Source organism: Sus scrofa, chromosome 13, assembly GCF_054392235.1.
Source record: "Sus scrofa isolate SSC_HxYL_T2T_F1_AM1 chromosome 13, Sscrofa_HxYL_maternal_Yorkshire_Landrace_v2.0, whole genome shotgun sequence".
Lineage (NCBI taxonomy): Eukaryota > Metazoa > Chordata > Mammalia > Artiodactyla > Suidae > Sus > Sus scrofa.
Window position 1 is genome coordinate 177,665,626 of NC_139395.1, and position 21,830 is coordinate 177,687,455.

A 21,830-nucleotide genomic window follows, 5' to 3' on the forward strand; every position below is an offset into this window, starting at 1 on the left:
AATGCACTGTCTCATTCCACTCTCAGAGAGACCCTGAAGTAGGCATTATCATAATCCCTAATATTCCAGTGTGGAAACTGGGGTTTAGAGAGGTTGAGAAATTTGCTCAAGGCCATAAAAAAGGCAGTAAGTGGTGGAAACAAGATGCTGCAATGGCTGGGAAGGAGAGCAGAAGCAGGCCAGATTAGAAAAATATACTTGAAATGAAGTTTCTTCCCCTCAGACTGTTTAACTTGCATACCATTGCATCACTGAGGGTATAAAATTTTTCAGAGCTACCCAGGATGTGGTAAAATCAGCCTGTTAAACTGAACTCTCTGCCTTGCTGCTAAATCCATCCTGACTCTCCAGGCATTGACCTCGGCTCTCCCATTCCCACAGTTGCTGGGCTGACGACTTTTCATGCTAGAGATGGGGAGATGAAAGGAGTGAGGGTGCGGGGGGGTAAAAGGCAGCTTCCCCAGCAGAACAGGTACCACTTTTTGATAAATAACTAATCGTCATGGGGCAGGGAGAACTTGATACTCATCATATTGTGGTTATGACAAAGGGAAGCACAACAGATATGTAGGTACCAGAGAAAGCTTATTTGTTATCAGGTAAAATTAAAAAGTACATCAGGTAGCTGTCATCTTGAGGATTGTTTGGTTTTTGTTCTGTAATTTCCTGGAATCCATTGGGTTGCAGTTCTAAGGGTCTGGTTTTGATTAGGTTAATGATGCATCAGCATTACTCGAGGGCTTCTTAACACAGATTCCTGGGCCCACCCACAGAGGTTTGATTCAGTAGATCTGGGCAGGGTCACCAATTTTCATGTCTTATAAATTTCTTGGTGATACTAATGCTGCTGGTCTGAGAATCACATTTGGTAATGACTGAATTAGATTGTCGGCATCAGATTAAATCATGGTGCGTATAACTCTTTTGTTTGTTTTTTACAGAGAATTTCTCACACTTATTGAACCAAATTTAAGATTTTAGAAGCCTCAAAATCAATCAGATTTAAAAATATGTACATTATTTTACTTATTTTTTATTTATTTTTTACCCCTTTTTTTTTACATCAGTACTTCTCAGATGTCATTCTTAACACAATTCTAAAGATTCCTGAACTCTACCATTCCCAACAGACCATTTCTTTCTTTCCCCCCAACCAAATTTGCCCAATGTTTGGGTGATATGCTCCACAACTATCATGCAAGAATTCTGAACCTTAGGGTCTATGACTGTTAAGAGTTTCTAAAATCTTTTCCCTACCACCATTTAGTTGGAGAAAATCTGACGAAGTTAAACTTGCAGGGTTCTGGGTCTTTTATGCCACTAGGGAGCGCAAGACACACAAGAATAGTTAAGGACCAGCGTCTCCAGAGTAGCTGTTGGCAGCTCAAGATGATATACTTCAACAGCAATTCAAAACACTGCCCTAATTCCTGTCAAGTTAGGTACCTCAATTAAATGAATTTCTCTCCTAGAGGAGAGTTTTTGTGGGTCTATTTGAGACTGTTGAAAGCCAGACAGATTAAGGAAACACTACTGTCCTTGAATTTGGACCTTGAAACAAGCACTCTACATTTGTAGCTCAAATCGGTCCTAGGGCCAGCAGCCTAATCACCCGGGAGATGGTTAGAAATGCAGATCAGCCCCACCTGCAGGCTTTCTGAGTCGAAATTTGCATCTTAACAAGAATCCCAGGTGATTTGAGTACATTTCACAATTTGAGAAGCACTGTCCTAGGTTACTAAGAGCTGACCCTCTGCTTTTTTCTTAAACCATTTTTTACTCCTTCATTCTCCCTCCTCTGTAATATGGCCATCCACCAGGGGAAAAAAAAAAGAAAACATAAAATTGACCTTAAATTTCCACTCCTCTTGATCTGCTAGAGATACCTGTTAAGATTTTTTTTTTCAAGCAATGCTTTTCCTGAGGCAATTTATTGGGGGTTATTAAAAATGCAATTGAAATGTGGTAGTGACAGGTGGCAGATCACCCCACGATTAAGAAATTTTTCCGACAGTCATGGACTGGGGCTAAATGGTATCCAAATGGCCTCTGTGTTCAGTCAGTTCAGGCAGAAAAATCCATAAATTCAGTCAGAAGTGTTAGTCTGGTAGCTCCATGAAATACAGTCCTTAACCTTCTCTTGTCTTGGTCAGAACAGCTTTTTATACCAGTGACCCTTTCTCTGTTCTCTCAAGCCTGCTTTCCTGGGAAAATCATCCTGCAGGATATAAAAGACAGCCTTAGATTTATCTTCTCTTTCTTTAGACTTGTAACACAAACACACACACATACTTCTTTCGTCTTGAGCTAAATGTAACTTCAGCACTTCTCCTGCCTTAATGTTTTCCTAATTAGCTTTAACATTAAAACCAGCTGCTACTGAAGTGTTTTTTTACTTTTATAAAGCATTGGAAGATTAATTGACTCATTATGTGGAAACAGGAGGATATAAATTTAGGGGAGCTTTTTGTTTAACTTAGGTTATAAATTGCAGCTCATTTTCTTTATTTATGTTTTCTGTACCCTTTACATCTCCCATAACTAAGGGCTTTTTTGTTTAAGTCTTTTAGATGATGATTTCTTTGTTTCTTTAAAGTGAAGTCAGTTCAACATCTAGATACTGGCCACTGAGTCAAAACAAAAGCTAACGTAAGAGCCACTGATGTAGTCTTTGCTTGTCAAACAGCCTGGCTCCCAGGCTGGTCCTCCTGTATGACAAACACAGACTACACTAATGACTTTTATTTTTATTTTATTCATTTACTATATTCCAAATGCATTACATAGAGTATTGATAAAAATATTTATGAAATTATTATTATCATGTTCTATGTATTACAGGACCTAATAGATACTGAGTAAGTTGGTTAAGATATTTGAATGGGGTTAAGCTAAGGATCTGGCATGCATTTTTTCATTTAGTTTTGTAGCAACTGTATTAGACCTAAACCACATGTTTCCTTTATTTTACAGAAGAGCAAACTGTGGCTTAAAAAAATTAAGTTTGGTTTTAACTTGGGTTTATGTGGGTACAAATTTCATGGTTTTTAACCTGTTTGCTTCATTGCCACCTTCTCCCTGGGACTCAGCTCCTATTTTGTAAAATACATCTTGCCTTTACGTGCCCTTATCCTCCACCGTCTCCTCAGAATGTCAGAACACAGTATGCAGTCCTAGACCCAGGAGAAAATGCAACTGGGCACTGAATGCAAGGGAGACAAAAATGGGGTCAGATGGCATCTGAGGACAAACACTTCCCTTTGTGATAGAAGAGCTCATCCCACAAGAATAGAATAAGCATGCGGGAAGAAGAAAGTAGAAATCTAAAATGTTTCCAGGAACCCATCCCTAATGGACAAGCCATGTTATCATCACCCCACTATCAGTCCAACCTTCAGACAATCCCAAGGGCCCAGCACTTGTCCAATAAGGGCATGAATATGTCCTCATATGGTGGCTTTATAAGACTATCCCCAGGCTTGCAGAGATAGTCATCAGTCACAAAGTCTTACTTAAAAGTCATGAGATCCAGAATCCAGGGATTCTCTGTGAGAAGCACTGAGTCATCTTTTAGTGCAAAGGGAATTGATTGTTGGCGTGTAGGACTGGAAATCCTGGTTTGCCCTCCTGGAGCAGATTTGCTTTTTTACTGAATTGCAGTAGCAATAGCATTTTTCTATGTCATTTATTGAGCACTGATTTAGTTTCCTGTGTATTATTTCTAGTCCTTAAATAAGTCTCCAAGGTGAATCCTACTCCTCAAATCTCAGAGCCAAAGATACTAAGCTTAAAGATGCTACTGACCCCAGATCACATGTGAGTCACAGAGCTGGATTCAAACTCTAGTCTGGACTCTAATGTCAGAACTTTCTCAAGGATATTGTGCTCCCTCTCCAAGACCTCTCCAATTGCTTCAGTCCCTTGGAAAATTATAGTTAATGGGAAAATATACTCATCCTGAAAGGCCAGATAGGGCCATAGATGAGGTCTTCTCATGAATTTTTATTTTGATATCTTTAACGATTAAAGAAAAAACACAAACAAATCAATATAAAAGCATCATAGCTGAATCTGGTAAAGGAACAATATTGAGCTGTTCCCAAGTTAATGCTTAAGCATAAATATCATTAAATAAAATTTTAATAAAATTGTCATTATTAACAATGCAGGAAGTAATTAGTCCAGCATTGGATGTGGTTGGTGGTTAAGATGCAAGTAAGGCAGTCCTATAGCCTGAAACAAAAATATGTTTTAGTGATAGGCCCAGTGCTTAGCCATTTGAAACCTTGTAAGTAGGAATGACATTAAAGGTTTAGACTTAGGGATGAAAGAGGGAATTCCGTGTTGATAAAGTGAAGGTGAATATCTCCAATTAACAAAGGGAGTCAGAGATGGTGGACAGGGACTAACGAGGCATGTCTTGTTTTATAATGTGTTGTACATTTAAAACATAACAGTTATGTGCTTTTTTACATTAGGTGCTTTATTAAATTAAACATATATGCTACATGTTACACATTCAGTGAATTATTAACCTCAGGAAGGAAGTTTTTCTGGCCTGTACCTTGTAAATCCCGGAATCTTGGCTGAAACAGCCACCTGGGATCCATCTAGGCAAGAGTTCTATTTTTTCAACAATAGTTAAAAGCATTGTTTAAAGAAGATTATATTATTTGAGAATTGGTCACTGTTGAAAGCAAACATATGAAGACTATATGTGTAAATATACAAATTATTTTCTGTTTTTTAATTTTTCATTAAAGTATAGTTCATTTACAATGTATGTCAATTTCTGCTGTACAGCAGAGTGACCCAGTCATTTATGTATATATATATGTATGTGTATATATATATACATATATATATGTATGTATGTATATGTATATTCTTTTTTTATTTTCCATCATGTTCTATCACAAGAGATTGGATATAGTTCCCTGTGCAATACAGCATGACTTCATTGCTTATCTATTCTAAATGTAATTTTGCATCTACTAACCCCAAATTCCCAGTCCATCACACTCCCTCCCTCTCCCCCTTGGCAACCACAAGTCTGTTCTCCATGTCTGTGAGTCTATTTCTGTTCTGTAGATAGGTTCATTTGTGCCAGATTTTAGAGTCTACATATTAGTTATATTATACAGTATTTGTCTTTCTCTTTCTGACTTAATTTACTAGGTATGAGAATCTCTAGTCCCATCCATGTTGCTGCAAATGGCAATATTTCATTCGTTTTACGGCTGAGTAGTATTCCATTGTATATATGTACTACATCTTCTTACTCATTTCATATGCTGAGGGACATTTAGGTTGTTTTCACATCTTGGCTATTGTGAATAGTGCTGCAATAGCACATAGGTGTGCATGTATCTTTTTGAATTGTAGTTTTGTCTGGATATATGCCCAGGACTGGAATTGCTGGAACATATATGGTAGTTCTATATTTAGTTTTCTGGGGGACCTCCCTACTGTTTTCTATAGTGGTGGTACCAATTTACATTCCCACCAACAGTGTAGTAGGGTCTCCACAAATTATTTTAATATATATGTTGCATCAAATTTCATACACAATACCAAATAATGACACATCCCTTCAGACAGGAGCTCGTGAAAGCCTTTGTAAGAAGTAGCAAGGAAATGTCTTGGTGTCAGCCTGGTCTCTGGGCCCATGAGCCTGATTCTGTGTGACACGACTCTACACCAATCTTAGCACTTGTCTCTCTGAAGTTGCTCCAATTCTCACTTTCAAAACACTCTCAGCAAACATGTTTCTGAGGATGCTTGCTTCCTCCAAGATGCAGGTTGTGGTTGCTAATTATCTGGGAAGGGACATTTCTGAATATGTGGCATGTCTGTGTAACATTGTACCATAACTGTGTGCCTCTAGACATAGACCGCTGCACACTGCCCAAGTGAAAGAGGCTGTTTTGGTTTTTTTTTTAGCAAAAGATGAAATGCTCCCACATTTCCCAAAGTCATGAACTCCATGACTACTCCGCTCCCTGAAGTGTAGTAATATATCAGTAGATAATGAAAAAGTTTATTGTTAAAACTTAGAAAGTAACTCATTTGCAACATTGATCTCTCTCTACTTTAAATGTTTCCAAAATAATCTTGATTCCTCATTCTATTACCCATTCTTCTTTCTGAAGGGTCTCCTGTGCCAGTGGGTATAGATGTACAGGTTGAAAGCATTGACAGCATTTCAGAGGTTAATATGGTAAGTTTATCCATGAGATACTTTTTCTGGAAGGATAGAGTTTCAATAATATCAAAATAACTGGTATTTTAATAAATCATCTTAATTAAATATGTAATTTATTTTTTTATCCTTTGCTTAATAAAGTTGAAGTTGTGTTATTCTCTTCCATCCACTGCTCTCTGCCCCTGGTTCCAATGTTCATCACTTTCCTTTCTTCTCTTTTCCTTCTAATGGCTTTACAGTGGTAGAGCACTGTAGGACGTGTGTACTTAGCCATGTGACATAAACCAGAAACAACTGGACAAGAATAAAGAGTGATCATAATATATGTGAAATATGAAATCATAACCAAAAGTCCTTACCCACAAAATTATGGATGACAACCTGATAGAATGCTTCCAAATTTTTCAATGAATACTAACTTTGCTTATCTGTAGACAAACAATAGCAGAGGACAAAGGATTTTTAAAACTTCTTGGGACTAAAAAATAATTATTAAAGTATAGTTGATTTACAATGTTGTGCCAATTTCTTCTGTGCAGCAAAGTGACCCAGTTGCACACATATATACACACATTCCCTTTTTTATATTATCATCTGCCATGTTCTACCCCAAGAGACTGAATATAGTTCCCTTGCTATACAACAGGACCTCATGGCTTATCTGTTCTAAATGTAATAGTTTTCATCTACTAACAAAAACTCATGGGACTAAAATTTTTAATTAAGAAAATTTTGTCCTTTCCCTTATATTTTCTAGAAACCTAGAAGAGACTGCCTTACTTTATTTTGCAATGGAATAAAATCTGCCATTTTCATGGAGTATTATGTGCAAACCACTGTCCCTAAAACTTTAAACTGATCAATTGTTACTATCTTCAACCTTCCTTTTAGCCTTCTACTGCTTTATTTGCCATTTTACACACCTTGCTTTTTTGTTTCTTCTTTCTCCTTCCCCTAACCCAGTTTTTGCCATTTAACTGTTTTTATATGTTAGTATCCCCTACCGTAATTTTTCCATTTTACTTTCTCTACTCCTACTCTAGAACTACCATGTCTACATAATTTACCAGAGTTGTGTTTCATTTAAGTACTTTTAAGGGTTTTTTTTTTCAGGTGCTTTAAGAAATAGTCATAGCCACAGCTAACTCACATGCACAAGCTCTGCTCATATTCTGTTAATTTGTTAATGTCTCAGAGCTTCGTGTAGCCCCCTTTAGTATATTTTTCTATACCAAATAAAAAGTGCTTTATAATTTCCAACTTTCAATGTCCCTTTCCTTGTTCTTAACTAATTGATATATATTCTTATATTTGAATCACCTTGCCCTCTAATTTTGTTCTCTTCAGTTGTATTGTGTTTTCTATCATCATCTGTAGTTGTATTTCTTTCATTTCCTGTCAACACTGCGCCATGCACAAATACTAATAACAAGGACCCTAACAAGTATTTACTGGTAAGAGGCAGCTTTCAATAAGTTTTGATTTTGGTTGTGGTATCAATTTTGTATTTGGTTTGAATTTTAGGGGTTTTTTTCCTACCTCTCCCGAAAGTATTAGACAGTGTATGAATGCCATCTGATGGGGTCCATGCCCTTCAGTTTGCCCTGGAAACTGGCTTTCCTCTTAAATTTATCCTGCTTTGCATTCATTGATGTTTCCTGAGTGGTCCTAGTTCTGGGAGTCATTTGAGGTTGCAACCTTTAACCACATGCTTATTGACCTTCATTTTCTACCTTAAATATGGAAGCTTGGTTTTTGTGGGAGGTGGGGAGGGGTGTTAAAAATAAAACCGGGAATACCTCTTCCATGAATAGAGAGGATATGAATTATTTTCATTCCAAACTCCATTTTCCATCCAGAAAGATTCAGTCTATTGTTTATCTAATCTAGTCAATTCATGTACATTGTCATGTACATTAATCCCAGCATTTCAGTGCCTTTTCTGGAATCTATTATGGGTGTATTCTTGTGAAATTTAAAAAAATTGCCCTAGGAGGAGTTCCTGTCATAGCTCAGCAGTTAATGAACCTGACTAGCATCCATGAGGACTCGGGTTACAACCCTGGCCTTGCTCAGTGGGTTAAGGATCCAGCATTGCCATGAGCTCTGGTGTAGGCGAGCAGCTCCAGCTGGGATTAGACCCTTAGCCTGGGAACTTCCATATGCTACAGGTGCAGCCCTAAAATGACAAAAAAAAAAAATTGCCCTGGAATACTTTTTGGAATAAGTTATTTTATATATATCAACTGTAGCTTATACATAGTGTTTGCCATAGAATTAAGTTTTGAAACTTATATTCTATATATTGTTTTAATATGCAAATACCACAAAGATGAGAGAATAGAGATCTCATAAGGAAGCAAGAACTGGAAGATATAAATTACTTATATTGAAAAATCAAATAATCTTTTCATTTATAGTGACTCCTTCAACTAGTCCTTGCTTTTCATGATAATGCCAACTAGTGGCGAAGCTGATGTTTCATACATGTGCCACTGTCTGCCTTTTGACTTTATGGGCTCAGTGTTTGCCTAGGGAAACTGGGTATCTAATTCTTAACATATGCTTAGTAAACCAACCCATGCCGTAACTCACGCAATTCCCTATGGAGTAGCATGATGGTAATGAACGAATCATTCTATTTATTCACCCTCACCCTAATCCAAAATTACACATGGCTGGTGCTCCCAGATTCACCCAGAGCAATAATACAATGTACTGCTATCTGATCCTAAGAAAAACAAATGAACTCCTCACTATTTGATGACTTATTTATGGTTTATTCAGATTTGTCTTCCGTTTATGCAATAAATGTCAAAGTTCTGTTATATGTGTTCATTCAAGAAAAATCTGGGAGTTCCCGTCATGGCACGGTGGAAACGAATCCGACTAGGAACCATGAGGTTGCGGGTTCAATCCCTGGCCTCACTCAGTGGGTTAAGGATCTGGCGTTGCTGTGAGCTATGGTGTAGGTTTCGGACACAGCTCGGATCCCCCGTTGCTGTGGCTCTGGCATAGGCTGGTGACTATAGCTCCAATTCAACCCCTAGCCTGGGAAATTCCATATGCCATGGGTGTGGCCTAAAAAGCAGAAAGGAAAGAGAAAGAAAGAAAGAGGAAGGAAGGAGAGAAAGAAAGAAAGAAAGAAAGAAAGAAAGAAAGAAAGAAAGAAAGAAAGAAAGAAAGAAAGAAAGAAAGAAAGAAAGAAAGAAAGAAAGAGGAAGGAAGGAGAGAAAGAGAGAAAGAAAGAGAAAAATCTGAGTATTGTTGGGAAATAAATGATAGTAAGAAGCAACTGGGAAAGGTGAAACACATGATCATTGCCTACACCTAGTGACTTGAATGAAGATAGTAGAATTTCTGTTCAAACAAAACATTAAATGCAGTGTCTGAGAGCCAAATAAAACTCAAATTTTTGACCAATCAATTTCTTTTCTGCTAAAATAGTGTTAATACAGTTCCCCCCCCCCCATCTTTACCTCCTCACAACTGGACTGCATGTTAAGAATTCAAATTCCTGAGCCTTACCAGATCAGAATCTCTGGGAACTAGCTTCTGGGGAATGTGCCGTTTTACCAAGTTGACAGGTAATTCTTTTGCACACTAGAATTCCAGCACCACCATTTCCTGGTATTCTTTCTGTCTCTCAAGCTGAGGGAGCTCATTGTCTCTTTCTCAGGACCTCTGACAACATGTTTCCACTAACAGCTCCAATAAATGCTGTGTCCAGGTTTTTGTGGGACTGTAGTTTCTTCCACTTGAGGAGGACTTCTTTATCAAAAATACTATAAATTTATGGATACAGAAGCAATTATAAAGGACTATTTATTTACAATGAGAAAAAAATCAAATGAAAATACTGGGCCATGGAGTTTCAGGTCCCTATCTTCTGTGTTCTCGTCAAGCGATTTACCCGAGTGCTTAGGTGGACATGCCACACAGTTATAACCTGTCTCCCTTCACCAATTTGAATACCTGATAGTTTTCAAAAACTCCCAACATTCACCAGAGTCCAAGTGAGGGATAGTTCATTCCGTGGCTGAAGCTCTGTAGCTTTATTCTAAATCTACCTGAAAATAGAATATAAGCCATCCAGGTATAGGTCATTAACACCCACAGAAACCAGTCAAGACTAAAGTATCAGTGGGTCATCCTAAACTGTATTCCTGCTGGCTTTGACTTGTCTCTTTTTCTCTCTGCCTAGGACTTTACAATGACTTTTTATCTCAGGCATTATTGGAAAGATGAAAGGCTCTCCTTTCCTAGCAAAACCAACAAAAGCATGACCTTTGACCACAGATTAATCAAAAAGATTTGGGTGCCTGATATCTTTTTTGTCCATTCTAAAAGATCCTTCATCCACGATACAACTGTGGAGAACATCATGCTGCGTGTACACCCTGATGGAAACGTCCTCTTCAGTGTCAGGTGAGGCTGCCTTACACCACGCCATCCACACCAAAGTTAGTGGGTCTCACTTCAGGCTAAATTCACAATAGTGCTGTATTTAGGAATGCTGGAGCTTGGCGCACAAGCAGAATGTGTGATTTTTCTTGGTCCTAACTTCTAGGTTTTAAAGTTTAACTGTATCCACTCTGGGCATATGTTGGAGAATGATAGGAAATGAGGTTGGACAGGGTAGAGCTGAATTATGGAAAGCCTTAAGAGTCTAGCCTACAATTTTATAGCTACACAAAATTGCTTTTCCTCGTCACCAACTCTTGGATTAACTAAGTAATTCTGTTAACTATATCCTTCATTTTTTACAGGAAGGGAGAGTCACCATCCCTAATTTATTCATTTGAAAAATTTTGAAAATGAAAAAATTTTTTAATTTAAAGCATTTGTTCTGAAACTATGCTGTAATGGCCCTCTACACTTAATATACCATACATTCTTTTAGCCTAATGAGTCCAGTGCCTACTGAGTGGCTTATCATAGGTAATCTAAAAAATATTTGGTAAATCTAAGAAATTCTTTTTTTTTTTAATGTCCTAGAAATCATAGAAAGATTAAGTGGTAAACTGGGAAAAAAAAAAAAAAAAGTTCCCCAAAAGATATCCATCTCCTAAACCCTGGAAACTGTGATGGTTAACTTATTTGGGGGGAAAAAAATCTTTGCAGATATGATTCAATTAAAGGTCTTGAGATAGGGAAATTTTTCTGGATTATCTGGCTGGGACCAAAATGCAACATAAGTATCCTTGTAAGAGAAAGGTGAAGGAAGGATTTGACACACATGGAAGAGTAGAAGGCAGTGTGACCTTGAAGACAGAGTCTAGAGTGATCAATCACCAGCCCAGGAAGGCGGGCAACAGCCAGTGGCTAAGAGGCAAGGAATGAATTTCCCCCTCAGAGCCTCTAGAGAGAGTGGGGCCCTTCTGACACCTTAATTTCACTCCAGTAATATTAATTTCAGACTTCTGGCCTCCAGAACTGTGGAGAGAATAAATTTCTGTTGTCTTAAGCCACCAAGATTATGGTAATTTGTTACAGTGGAAAAAAAGAAACCAATAGATTATTTTTGTTCATTTAAAAACACCCTGCTGGAGTTCCCATCGTGGTGCAGTGGTTAACGAATCCGACTAGGAACCATGAGGTTGCGGGTTCGGTCCCTGCCCTTGCTCAGTGGGTTAAGGATCCGGCGGCAATGCCGTGAGCTGTGGTGTAGGTTGCAGACGCAGCTTGGATCCAGCGTTGCTGTGGCTCTGGCGTAGGCCGGTGGCTACAGCTCCGATTAGACCCCTAGTCTGGGAATCTCCATATGCCGCGGGAGTGGCCCAAGAAATAGCCAAAAAAAGGCAAAAAAAAACAAAAAACAAAAAACAAAAAAAAACACCCTGCTCACTTCAATACAAAGGTGCTGTTACCAGCCATTTTATAAATGCTGTCAGTGTTTTTTTTTTAATGCAGTTAAAAGAAATTTTCATAGGATGTTTAAATCAAAAGTAGCATAGGACTCCAATAAGCACTAAACTTAAGCCTTACTAGGAATCAGAAACCCAAAAGCACCATCTGGCCAAGGAATCACCTGTGTTAACTTAATTATTTTGATGAAGGGATATCCACTAAAGAATTAATTCAGTGGATTGTCCTTACCCTGCACATTCCAGAGAAAGATTTGGCTCCTGTCTGGTTCCTGGGAAATAACCTACAAACCCTTGGAATATCCTGTTTGATAAGCGTGTCTTTGTTTACCGAAGGCCTTGAGCCACATAGTATCAACTTGACCTCTGGAGGAGCTGAAGACTAGGGAAGCTCAGCGAGAACTGTGGGACCAACTCACAACTAATAATTTGGACCCCAAAGCTCGTGTCACTTCCATGCTTGGCAGTACTCCCTGCATGTTGTCACACACCATCACTAGAAATAAGCTCTGCCCATATACCTCCACTACAGCAAGACAATTGGAAATCTGCTCCTGGGTCTCTGCTGGAACCTGCCCCATGCACCTTATTTCACTGCTGATTTTAGCTGGTATCCTTTCATTGCAACAAACCATTAACAGTTAGTATAACAGCTTTGATGCGTTATACGTCCTTCCTGTGAAACTGAAATTGGTCCTGGAGAGCCCCAAACAGAGAAGGGCTCAAAATTGTCTGCACAGCTAGTTCAACTGACAGCAAAGCCAGTCCAAGCCTGGAGCCAGGTCACCTGATTTCAGGCTTGATTCTGACACCACCTACTGATAAAGATTTTCTCCTGACCAAATTATACTCAGTCTCCTCTGAACTCTCTTCTCACCCAGGCTCTGATTTTGAGCGTCCTTGTTTGTCTGGGCTAAGTTGATTTAATCAGAATCACCTATTCTCCATATCTTGTCAGCCTCCCTATCTGATGAGGTTCCTCATCCACTACCCACCCCCCAACCTCCAGCTGACATCTGATCACCCCCACCCCGCCTTCAGCAAGAATCCTGCTACGTCCATTTAGCTGGAATCCCTGACCTCTGATGTTTCCTCTTGGTAATTTTCCATCCAGTGACACCCCCCACCCACCCCCTGTTCCTTTGCTATAAATTCCCACTTGTTATATTTGGAATTGAGCCCACTCTCTCTTCCCTATTAAAAAATTATAGTAGTCCTTCTAAATAGAGTCAGTCTTAGCATTCTTTAACAAGCCTCATGAATAAGTTTTTTTTTTTAGCAGTGCCTACCTAATCTCCTTGGTTGTTAATTTATTCATGTGTACTCTTAAAAGGGTGAACTCAAAGACTTCAAAAGTCCTTTTCAGATTTAAAGTACCAGGAAGATGCCAAAATGAGTATGTTTTGTGACACAGAGTCATCCAGACACCTCCCTGGTTTGGCCTTTTGCTGCATGACTATTGATTCAGCCCACAGCAGATACAATGGTTCTACTTTGATTAACTTGAGGACACCACGGGTAGAAGCAGCTGTTGTCTTTGGTTTTTGCAGACTTGCTCAGGGGGCTTTTATAAACCTCTGATCTTGGGTACCAAGTTTCCTACTTTGAGGCGGAACCATAGTACAGCAGCCTCTGCTTGAAGCCAGGAAAATCTAGGAGAACATAAAATTTGGACGAAAAAAAAAACTGTCCTCATCAGTATGCAAACTTTTTGAGTTAACAGTACCTGAATTACACATTGAGCACATAGATCTATAACTGAAAATGCCCTAGGCTTTCCCCTTACTCCTGGAAAGATAATTTCCTCAGGTAAACTTGCTTTGTGAAAGAAACCTCTTTATCCAGAGTTTTTTATTACTACCATTCCAGTTCGTTATTACTGGAAACTTTAAGTTTGGATCTTCCAAAAGGCAGAAAATATTTAAAACTACTTAAAAGTCTTCTCACTTTGAAGTGTGTTTTTCTGAAAACATCTGAGCCAGAAAATACAGAGGAAGCTGATCAGGAAAATGGTGAGATCAGAAGCAATTATTACAGCAGGAATTCACTCGTTAACTCTGTGTCTTAAGCAAATCACCCCCCTTCCTGGGTTTGCTTCCTTAAGGTTACTTGGGTAGAAAATGGTAATGCCTGTTTCACATTATTCTTAAAACTCTACACAAAACAGGCACAGTGTAAGAGAGCTTCAATGCTGCATTGCTCATTTGGCCATTTGGTTAAACAATCTGCAGTTTCCTTTTTCTCGCTCTTTTTATAGGATAACTGTTTCAGCCATGTGCTTTATGGATTTCAGCAGGTTTCCTCTTGACACTCAAAATTGTTCCCTTGAACTGGAAAGCTGTAAGTCTTACTTCTTGATGGCTTGAGTATGCATGGTTGGAACATATTATCACATGCTTGCATATTAACAAGCATTTGAACATCTTTACATAAGTTAAATATATTTATCCAAAATTGTTTGTTACTAAGAATGATGGCAAGTTGTCTCCCAAATGAGAGAAAAATATTTAATGAAAAAAATTAAACTATATATTCTGCAGTTTCCACAATGATTTTAAAGGAACAGCTCCCTAAAAAAGGTGTATTCTTGCTAGTGTTACTAAAGTAGACTAATGAATTTGGAAAACTCTGCTATTTATGTTCCTGTATGAATCCCAATCTCTCATTAAGGAGCTTGGGCTCTCCAGAAAAACCCAACTCTAGACAGAGACCCCCTAATCAAAGCCTTGTCATTTGACCCACCAGCTATTTTTGACATGACATCTTAAAAGCTGACTGTAATTTTTTGTACTGGAGGTAAAATGCTGGGGATCTCAATGAGTGTCTCCTATGTAGACACTCCCCCCTCCAAACCCATTAAAAACTATAACAGTATTTGATTTTAGAAAAAAAAAAATTTACAGGCCCAGTTCACTTTGGGATTTCATCCAAGAGAGCTACAAAACTTAAGGGCCCTCAAGACTTAGCATCAGGCCTGTGAGTGATGGGCAGTGCTGTGACATGACAGTGCACAGCCATAGGAGCAGCTATTTGGAGAGTTTAAATGCATCATGTGGGCCCAAGAAAGCCTCTAGACTGTGTCAGTAATTAGGGTCTAATTCTTGGAGGGTTTTTTTTTTTTTCTTTTTGAAGGTGTGGGTATTATTAGTCTGTTGGCAAACATATATTTCAGAACCATGACATTGGACCAGACCCTGGGGATACAGAACTGTATAAAACATGTTCCCAGACCTCATGGAACTTACAAGAGCTTATTCTAATTACGAGTATGTTATTTTCTTGTCTTAGATGCCTACAATGAGGAGGATCTAATGCTGTACTGGAAACATGGAAACACGTCCCTAAACACTGATGACCATATCTCCCTGTCTCAGTTCTTCATTGAGGAATTCAGTGCATCCAGTGGATTTGCTTTCTATAGCAGCACAGGTACAGTATTTTATGTGGACAGTATATCAGCATTTATTGAACATATACTGTTTGCCAAGCTCATGTGGAAAGATCTGAATCCAAACAAGCATCCTGTTTGGCCAGTCATATCATCCTTCACCTTTCCGATACAGATCCTCCCTGACTTAGATGGTATTACCTCCCAATAAACCCATTAAAGGTGAAAATGCGTTTAATATACCTAGCTTCCTGACCATCACAGCTTAGTGTAACCCACCTTAAAGGTGTTCAAAACACTTACATGAGCCTACTGTTGGACAAAATCATCTACCACCAAGTCTATTTTATAATACAGTGTAGACTATCTCCTGTCATTTATCAAACGTTGTACTGAAGGGGAAAACAGAATGGTTGTCTGGGTGCAGAATGGTTGTCACTGTATCAGTTGTTTATTTTCACGATCACAGGCCCAGCATCACAAGAGAATATTGCTGGCCTGGGAAAAGATCACAATTCAGAATTGGAAGGACAGTTTCAACTGAATCTGTATTACTTTCACACCATCATAAAGTCAAAAAAATCGTAAGTCAGGAGTTCCCATTGTGGCTCAACTGGTTATGAACCTGACTAGTATCCATGAGGATGCAGGTTCAATCCCTGGCTTCATTCAGTAGGTTGAGGATCTGGCATTGCCATGAGCTGTGGTGTAAGTTGCAGATGTGGCTCAGATCTGATGTTGCTATGGCTATGGTATAGGCCAGCAGCTGCAGTTCTGATTTGATCCCTAGCCTGGGAACTTCCATATGCCACAGGTTTGGCCCTAAGAAGAAAAAAAAAAACAAAAAACAAAAAACCATAAGTCAAATCATCTTAGGTCAGGGACCATCTGTCACATTTCTGTCTTCCTCATGTAACCACCTCTAACTAGATGTCTTGCTTCCACTCAGGCCCTTTAGTCACTCTTAATACTGTAGACAGTATTTTTTTGAAAACATTAAAACCACAATTCTTTCCTGTTTAAAACCCTCCAGTCTTTTTCCATAAAGTTTCCATTTGATGGAAACTTTAAGCTTCTCACCATGATCTAAAAGGCCCTGAATGATCTGTCTCTGCCTAAGGCTTTGACCTCACCATCCACCCCTGCCTCCTCCACCTTGTCCTTCTCTCCCCACTTCTTGCTTGTCTTCAAATACTGTCTCATTCCATCTGCAGTGTTTCTGCCATGGCCTTTTCCTCTCTCTGCCTGGACTGTTTTTCCCCAATCTTTTCATGACCAACTTCATTTCCTTCTGGGCTTTGTTCACATATCTCAAAGAATGCGTTCCTAGCCATCCTATCTAGAACAGGCCTCCCTCCTCTCCATCCCTCCCTGTATTTGTCTTTGCAGCACTAACCACTTCCTGAGATACATCTCTATTTGACTGCTTTATTGTCTAAATGCCTGACCTGATCTATCTGCCTCATTCGTTTCCTCCCCAGCACCTCAAAGTTACCTGGCGCATGATATGCATTCTATAAACAGCAGCAGAATCAATCGATAAAGCGCATCTTGCTCAAAATAGAAAATCTATTCAAATTGGACCTGTGTTATATACTCTTTACTATGACAGACATACAGGGCCTCTTTACAGACATGTTTTGGTGTGACAACATTTATCCAAGGCTTTTTTAGAAATTGTTCTTGATCCCTGTTGATTAAAGTTACAAGTGGCCTCCTCTTCTCTGGTTATTAGCATTCTGGGTCACTTATGGCAGAACCCATATAAAATACCATTTGGGGAGTTCCTTTTGCACCACAGTGTAAACTCCAACATTTTAATTTTTTAAGAAAAATGAAAAAAAAGAATTAAGTTTAAATATCCATGGTTTTCATAATAAAGTTCAAAAAAAACAAGTAAAAAATAAATATTTGTTATTTTTTTAAAGTTTATAGTTTTTTAATGTCTTGAAAGATTAACAATAGATAACTCAGAAGTAAGTATAGATATTGGGGAGATTTTCAATTTTATTTCAGCACTTCTGTATTTTTTAATTTGTTACAATAGGCACATTTTTAATAAGAAAAATTAAATGAAATCCAAAACAAATAAAAACAATAATAAGCATTTTGAAAGTAGTACTTAAATATCAAGTCAGTAATGACATCTGAGTTCATTCAACCATTTCTGAGGTGTCAGAAAGATCAGCATTAATAGGAGTTCCTGTTGTGGCTCAGCAATAAGAAGCCCAACTAGAATCCATGAGGACTCAGGTTCAATCCCTGGCCTTGCTCAGTGGGTTAAGAATCCAGCATTGCCATGAGCTGTGGGGTAGGTTGCATATGCAACTTGGATCCCCAGTTGCTGTGGCTGTGGTGTAGGAACTTCCATATGCTGAGGGAGGGAAGAAAGAAAGAAAGAAAGAAAGAAAGAAAGAAAGAAAGAAAGAAAGAAAGAAAGAAAGAAAGAAAGAAATCGGCATTAATAAATTTATTTTAGGTCATACGTAGGTGATAGTTCTGCCTCATTTTATCCAAAAATTATGAAACATGGTCTTCTGAGAGTCAAATTCAAGTACTTTTCTCAGATTAAACATATTAGTTTCATCAAAAATATTTTATATTTTGTCTTCATTCCTATCATTAAAACAACCACTGTAACCACCACTCCAAAATAAGCTATATAGAAAAAGGATAATTATAGTTATAGAACTTTAGTTTCCATTTGATAGCTGAACCACCAGGTCCTCACTTTTCCCCTTGGCATTGCCTTCCCCAATGCCTGCCAATATTAATAAGCAGGTGAGGGCCTCTGCCCCTCACCCCTTTCAGTGCTCCTCAAAATCATGCACTGTTGATTTAGAAGGAAAAAAAATTACTCCTTCCCCCAACAGGATGCATTGAACAATTATTCTTTGTTGCAGCGTAAAGTAGTGGCTAAAAGTACAAGTTCTGGAGAGACACCATGTGAGTCCAAATCTTGGCTCTACCACTTATTAGAAATCTGACCTTAGACAAGTTGTTTAATCCCCCTCAGCTTCAAGTTCTCATCTTTAAGCTAATTTTATAATACGCTCTACCTCATAGAACTGTGAGGATACATAACATATTTTAATAAGTTGGAATACTGTCTGCCATATTTAACTTAGAATATTGTCTGCCATACTTAAAAAATACTAGCTAGTAGCCATCACTTTCACCATTTTTATCAACATCATTGCCTTTATTCTTTCAATGCAGAATGAAGCCTTAGCATCAACAGGCCATTGAAGGTGGCAGTCTCCATTTGTAAAAACCTTCTTGATCCTTGTCTTGGACTGACCCCCCAGTTACTCTACATCTCTTCCATTTTCTTGATGCCAACTCTCCAGTCTTTTCTCTCTTTCATAAACACCCCTTATTTCTGCTGTGCAGAAACCTGATGGCGATGGATGGAAACTTCCACCCAAAATTTGGTTCTCAGGTCAAAATTGGTGATGCCACATGCATACCAAAAGGGTATAAAGAGATTTATTTCTTCCATAATGGGATTTTCTAGAGAGAGAACAGGGGAGGATACAAGCAGATAGGGAAGTGCCTTGAGAGAACAGGGAGGGGCACCTGGCTTAGGGTTTTATGGTAGTTAGAAAGTAAGGCTGGGGTGAAGACTTCCTTCCATGAGTCTGTGTTTGCATGGTTTAATCTTCCCACTAGTGCCAAAGGAGGGAGCATCTGGCTTTCTTCCTAGCTTGCCCATGTGTGGAGCAGAAGGGGAAGTGTATTAGAGAGCTATCAGCAGTCAAATATCAAAACTGGAGTCAGACTCTATATATTGCACTACCCAAAGTGAGGGTTCCACATCTTTCCAAAGCAGCAGTATCTGTCCTGGTTGGTAAATGGAGCTCTTCCTGGCTACAGCTTCAACAACAAAACTATCCCTGGGCTCCCCTTCCCAGAAGAACCACAGGACAATATAATATTTCTCCTTCATGGTTGCCAAAAAAAAATTATTCAGAAAGTTATAAGTAAAGAAGGAACTTCCTGACTTCCCTCGTGGTACAGCGGGTTAAGGATCTAGCATTGTCACTGCAGTGTTCTGGTGCTGCTTAAGTAGGGGTTTGATTCCTATGCAGAGAACGTGCACACGCCACAGGCACAGCCAAAAAAAAAAAAAAGGACCTCGCTACATAAATTTATTTCAAGACTTAAAACCATATACACTAACTTGTCTTTCTTTATGAAGTACTTTCACAGCTTTTCTTTATCTCTTTTAATCTCGTAATAATTATATGGAGCTATAACATCAGAGATGCTATTATTCCACTCTACAACCATAACCAAAATTCTCAATTGCAAACCATAATGAAATGGGCTCTAACAAGAGTAATAAAGACATTGAGTTACTTTCAAAAATAATGTAAAAAAAATGGAGTTCCCATCAAGGCTTAGTGGAAATGAGTCTGACTAGTATCCATGAGGAAACAGGTTCGATCCCTGGCCTGGCTCAGTGGGTTAAGGATCCAGCATTGCCATGAGCTGTGGTGTAGGTCACAGATGTGGCTCGGATCTGGCATTGCTGTGGCTGTGACGTAGGCCAGCTGCTACAGCTCCAATTCAACCCCTAGCCTGGGAACTTCCATCTGCCACAGGTGGAGCCCTAAAAAGACAAAAAATTATAATAATAATGAGGAAAAAAAGCTGTGGCTCAGTGGAAATGAACCCAACTAGTATCCATGAGGATGTGGGTTTAATCCCTGGACTCACTCAGTGGGTTAAAGGATCCAGCATCGCCACGAGCTGCAGTGTAGTTCACAGACTAGGCTCAGATCTAGCATTGCTGTGGCATAGGCCAGCAGCTGCAGCTCTGATTGGACTCCTAGCCTGAGAACTTCCATATGCTGCAGGTGCAGCCCTTTAGAAAAAAAAGAAAAGAAAAAGAAATGTGTGAGAAAGAAAAATGTAAAAAAAGGATAAGTTATTATATAGAATATAATATATGGTTATTAGAGAAGACACTCAGAGAAGCCATGTAGATTGTACAAAATATGACTTTAAGCTTCCTTGTAGCCAATATGAAAAAGGAAACCTGAGAATCAAATAATATTACCAATATGAGTTTGTATAATTCCAACAAGAGGCAAAGAAATATGATTTGGCTGCTTTTTGGCAGATTTATCATTGATAAGTTAATGGTGCCCGTGAAACTTTGAAATAATAAAAATGGTTTATGGGTACTCCCTCTCCCAGGCCCTCTCTGAATCCCTAGCTGTCTGGAGCCTAACTTGAAATCCAATGACCTGGCTATGGTGAATCTTTTCCTCCAGATAAAATGTTTCATTTCATTTGCTATAGCTAATAAATGGTTTATTGGCCATTGCATCAGCCATCGGTCACGTACTAAAGATTTTTTTCACCTGCAGAAACACTGCAAACACAATATATTTTGGAGAAAGGTCTTTAAAGGCCATCCTTCAAAATATAATTACAGTTCATCTCTGAACAGCAGGTATGAAACTTAAAGGAGAATCTTTCAGTCAGATCATTAAACAGACTGCAGTATGGGTTAGTTCAACAAAACTTGGGTGGAGTGCCAGGCCCAGGAGTCCTGTGCCAGTGCTGGGTAAACAAAGGTGAGTGTGTTAAGTTTTACATTCCTTATGAGCACAGAGTCTCAAGAAGCAGGTCGGTTCACTGCTTCCTGTGTGGGGGTTCCCCGAGGAAACCTGTGCTATGAAAACTTTGGCTTTTTCTCCTAGGTTGGTACAATAGGCTCTTCATCAACTTTGTGCTAAGGAGGCATATTTTCTTCTTCGTGCTGCAAACTTATTTCCCAGCTATATTGATGGTAATGCTTTCCTGGGTTTCATTCTGGATTGACCGAAGAGCTGTTCCTGCAAGAGTTTCCCTGGGTAAGTCTTTCTGCACCTTTGTGAAATGTTAATATGGGAGAGATGTTGGGGAAGGTAGATAAAAATGGTGGTAAGTGGAGAGGGAAAGAGAGTGGTGGTTTAGTAGGGATCGCTACAGATGTGCTCTCAAGGTAATACAGTATCTGGGTTGACAAACTCAGGGCAGTCATTAGGTCTGACGTCTATGCCAGCTGACCAAAGAGAGGGTGAAGAGGGTAAAATGATGAAGCAACAACAGCCTCACTTTACAAATGTCTCTCTTCTCCCTTTCAGGAAAATCTTCCTATCTCTTGCCCAAGTTCATTTCTCTGACAAACCCTTATATTACAGAAGAATTCAATTCACACTAATTCATACCATACTATTGGTACCTGAATAGATTATTTCTTGGAGAAGGGGTTGCTTGATCTTAGAAACATGAGTGTTATTTAGAAATTAGGGCTTAACCTAAATGCCAGAATCGGAAGCAACCACAGTGGAATTTTAGGTATGATGACGCTTAT

General features: G+C 38.9%; 2 protein-coding genes across 4 annotated transcripts in view; both read left to right on the forward strand.

The window, feature by feature from the left end:
* The window catches only part of GABRR3 (gamma-aminobutyric acid type A receptor subunit rho3), a 48,958-nt gene that overhangs the window by 11,102 nt on the left and 16,026 nt on the right, over positions 1–21,830 (forward strand). Inside the window, exons 3-7 of the mRNA XM_021070697.2 lie at positions 6,153–6,220; positions 10,410–10,633; positions 14,330–14,412; positions 15,361–15,501; positions 21,175–21,327. Coding sequence (XP_020926356.2) covers positions 6,153–6,220; positions 10,410–10,633; positions 14,330–14,412; positions 15,361–15,501; positions 21,175–21,327 — 669 coding nt within the window. The remainder of the gene's footprint in view (positions 1–6,152; positions 6,221–10,409; positions 10,634–14,329; positions 14,413–15,360; positions 15,502–21,174; positions 21,328–21,830) is intronic.
* Positions 21,084–21,830, forward strand: part of RIOX2 (ribosomal oxygenase 2) — a 56,322-nt gene continuing 55,575 nt past the window's right edge. For all 3 annotated transcript variants that reach the window (XR_014823569.1, XM_084989101.1, XM_084989103.1), the window contains exon 1: positions 21,084–21,327. The gene's annotated coding sequence lies outside the window, so the exon portion shown is untranslated. The remainder of the gene's footprint in view (positions 21,328–21,830) is intronic.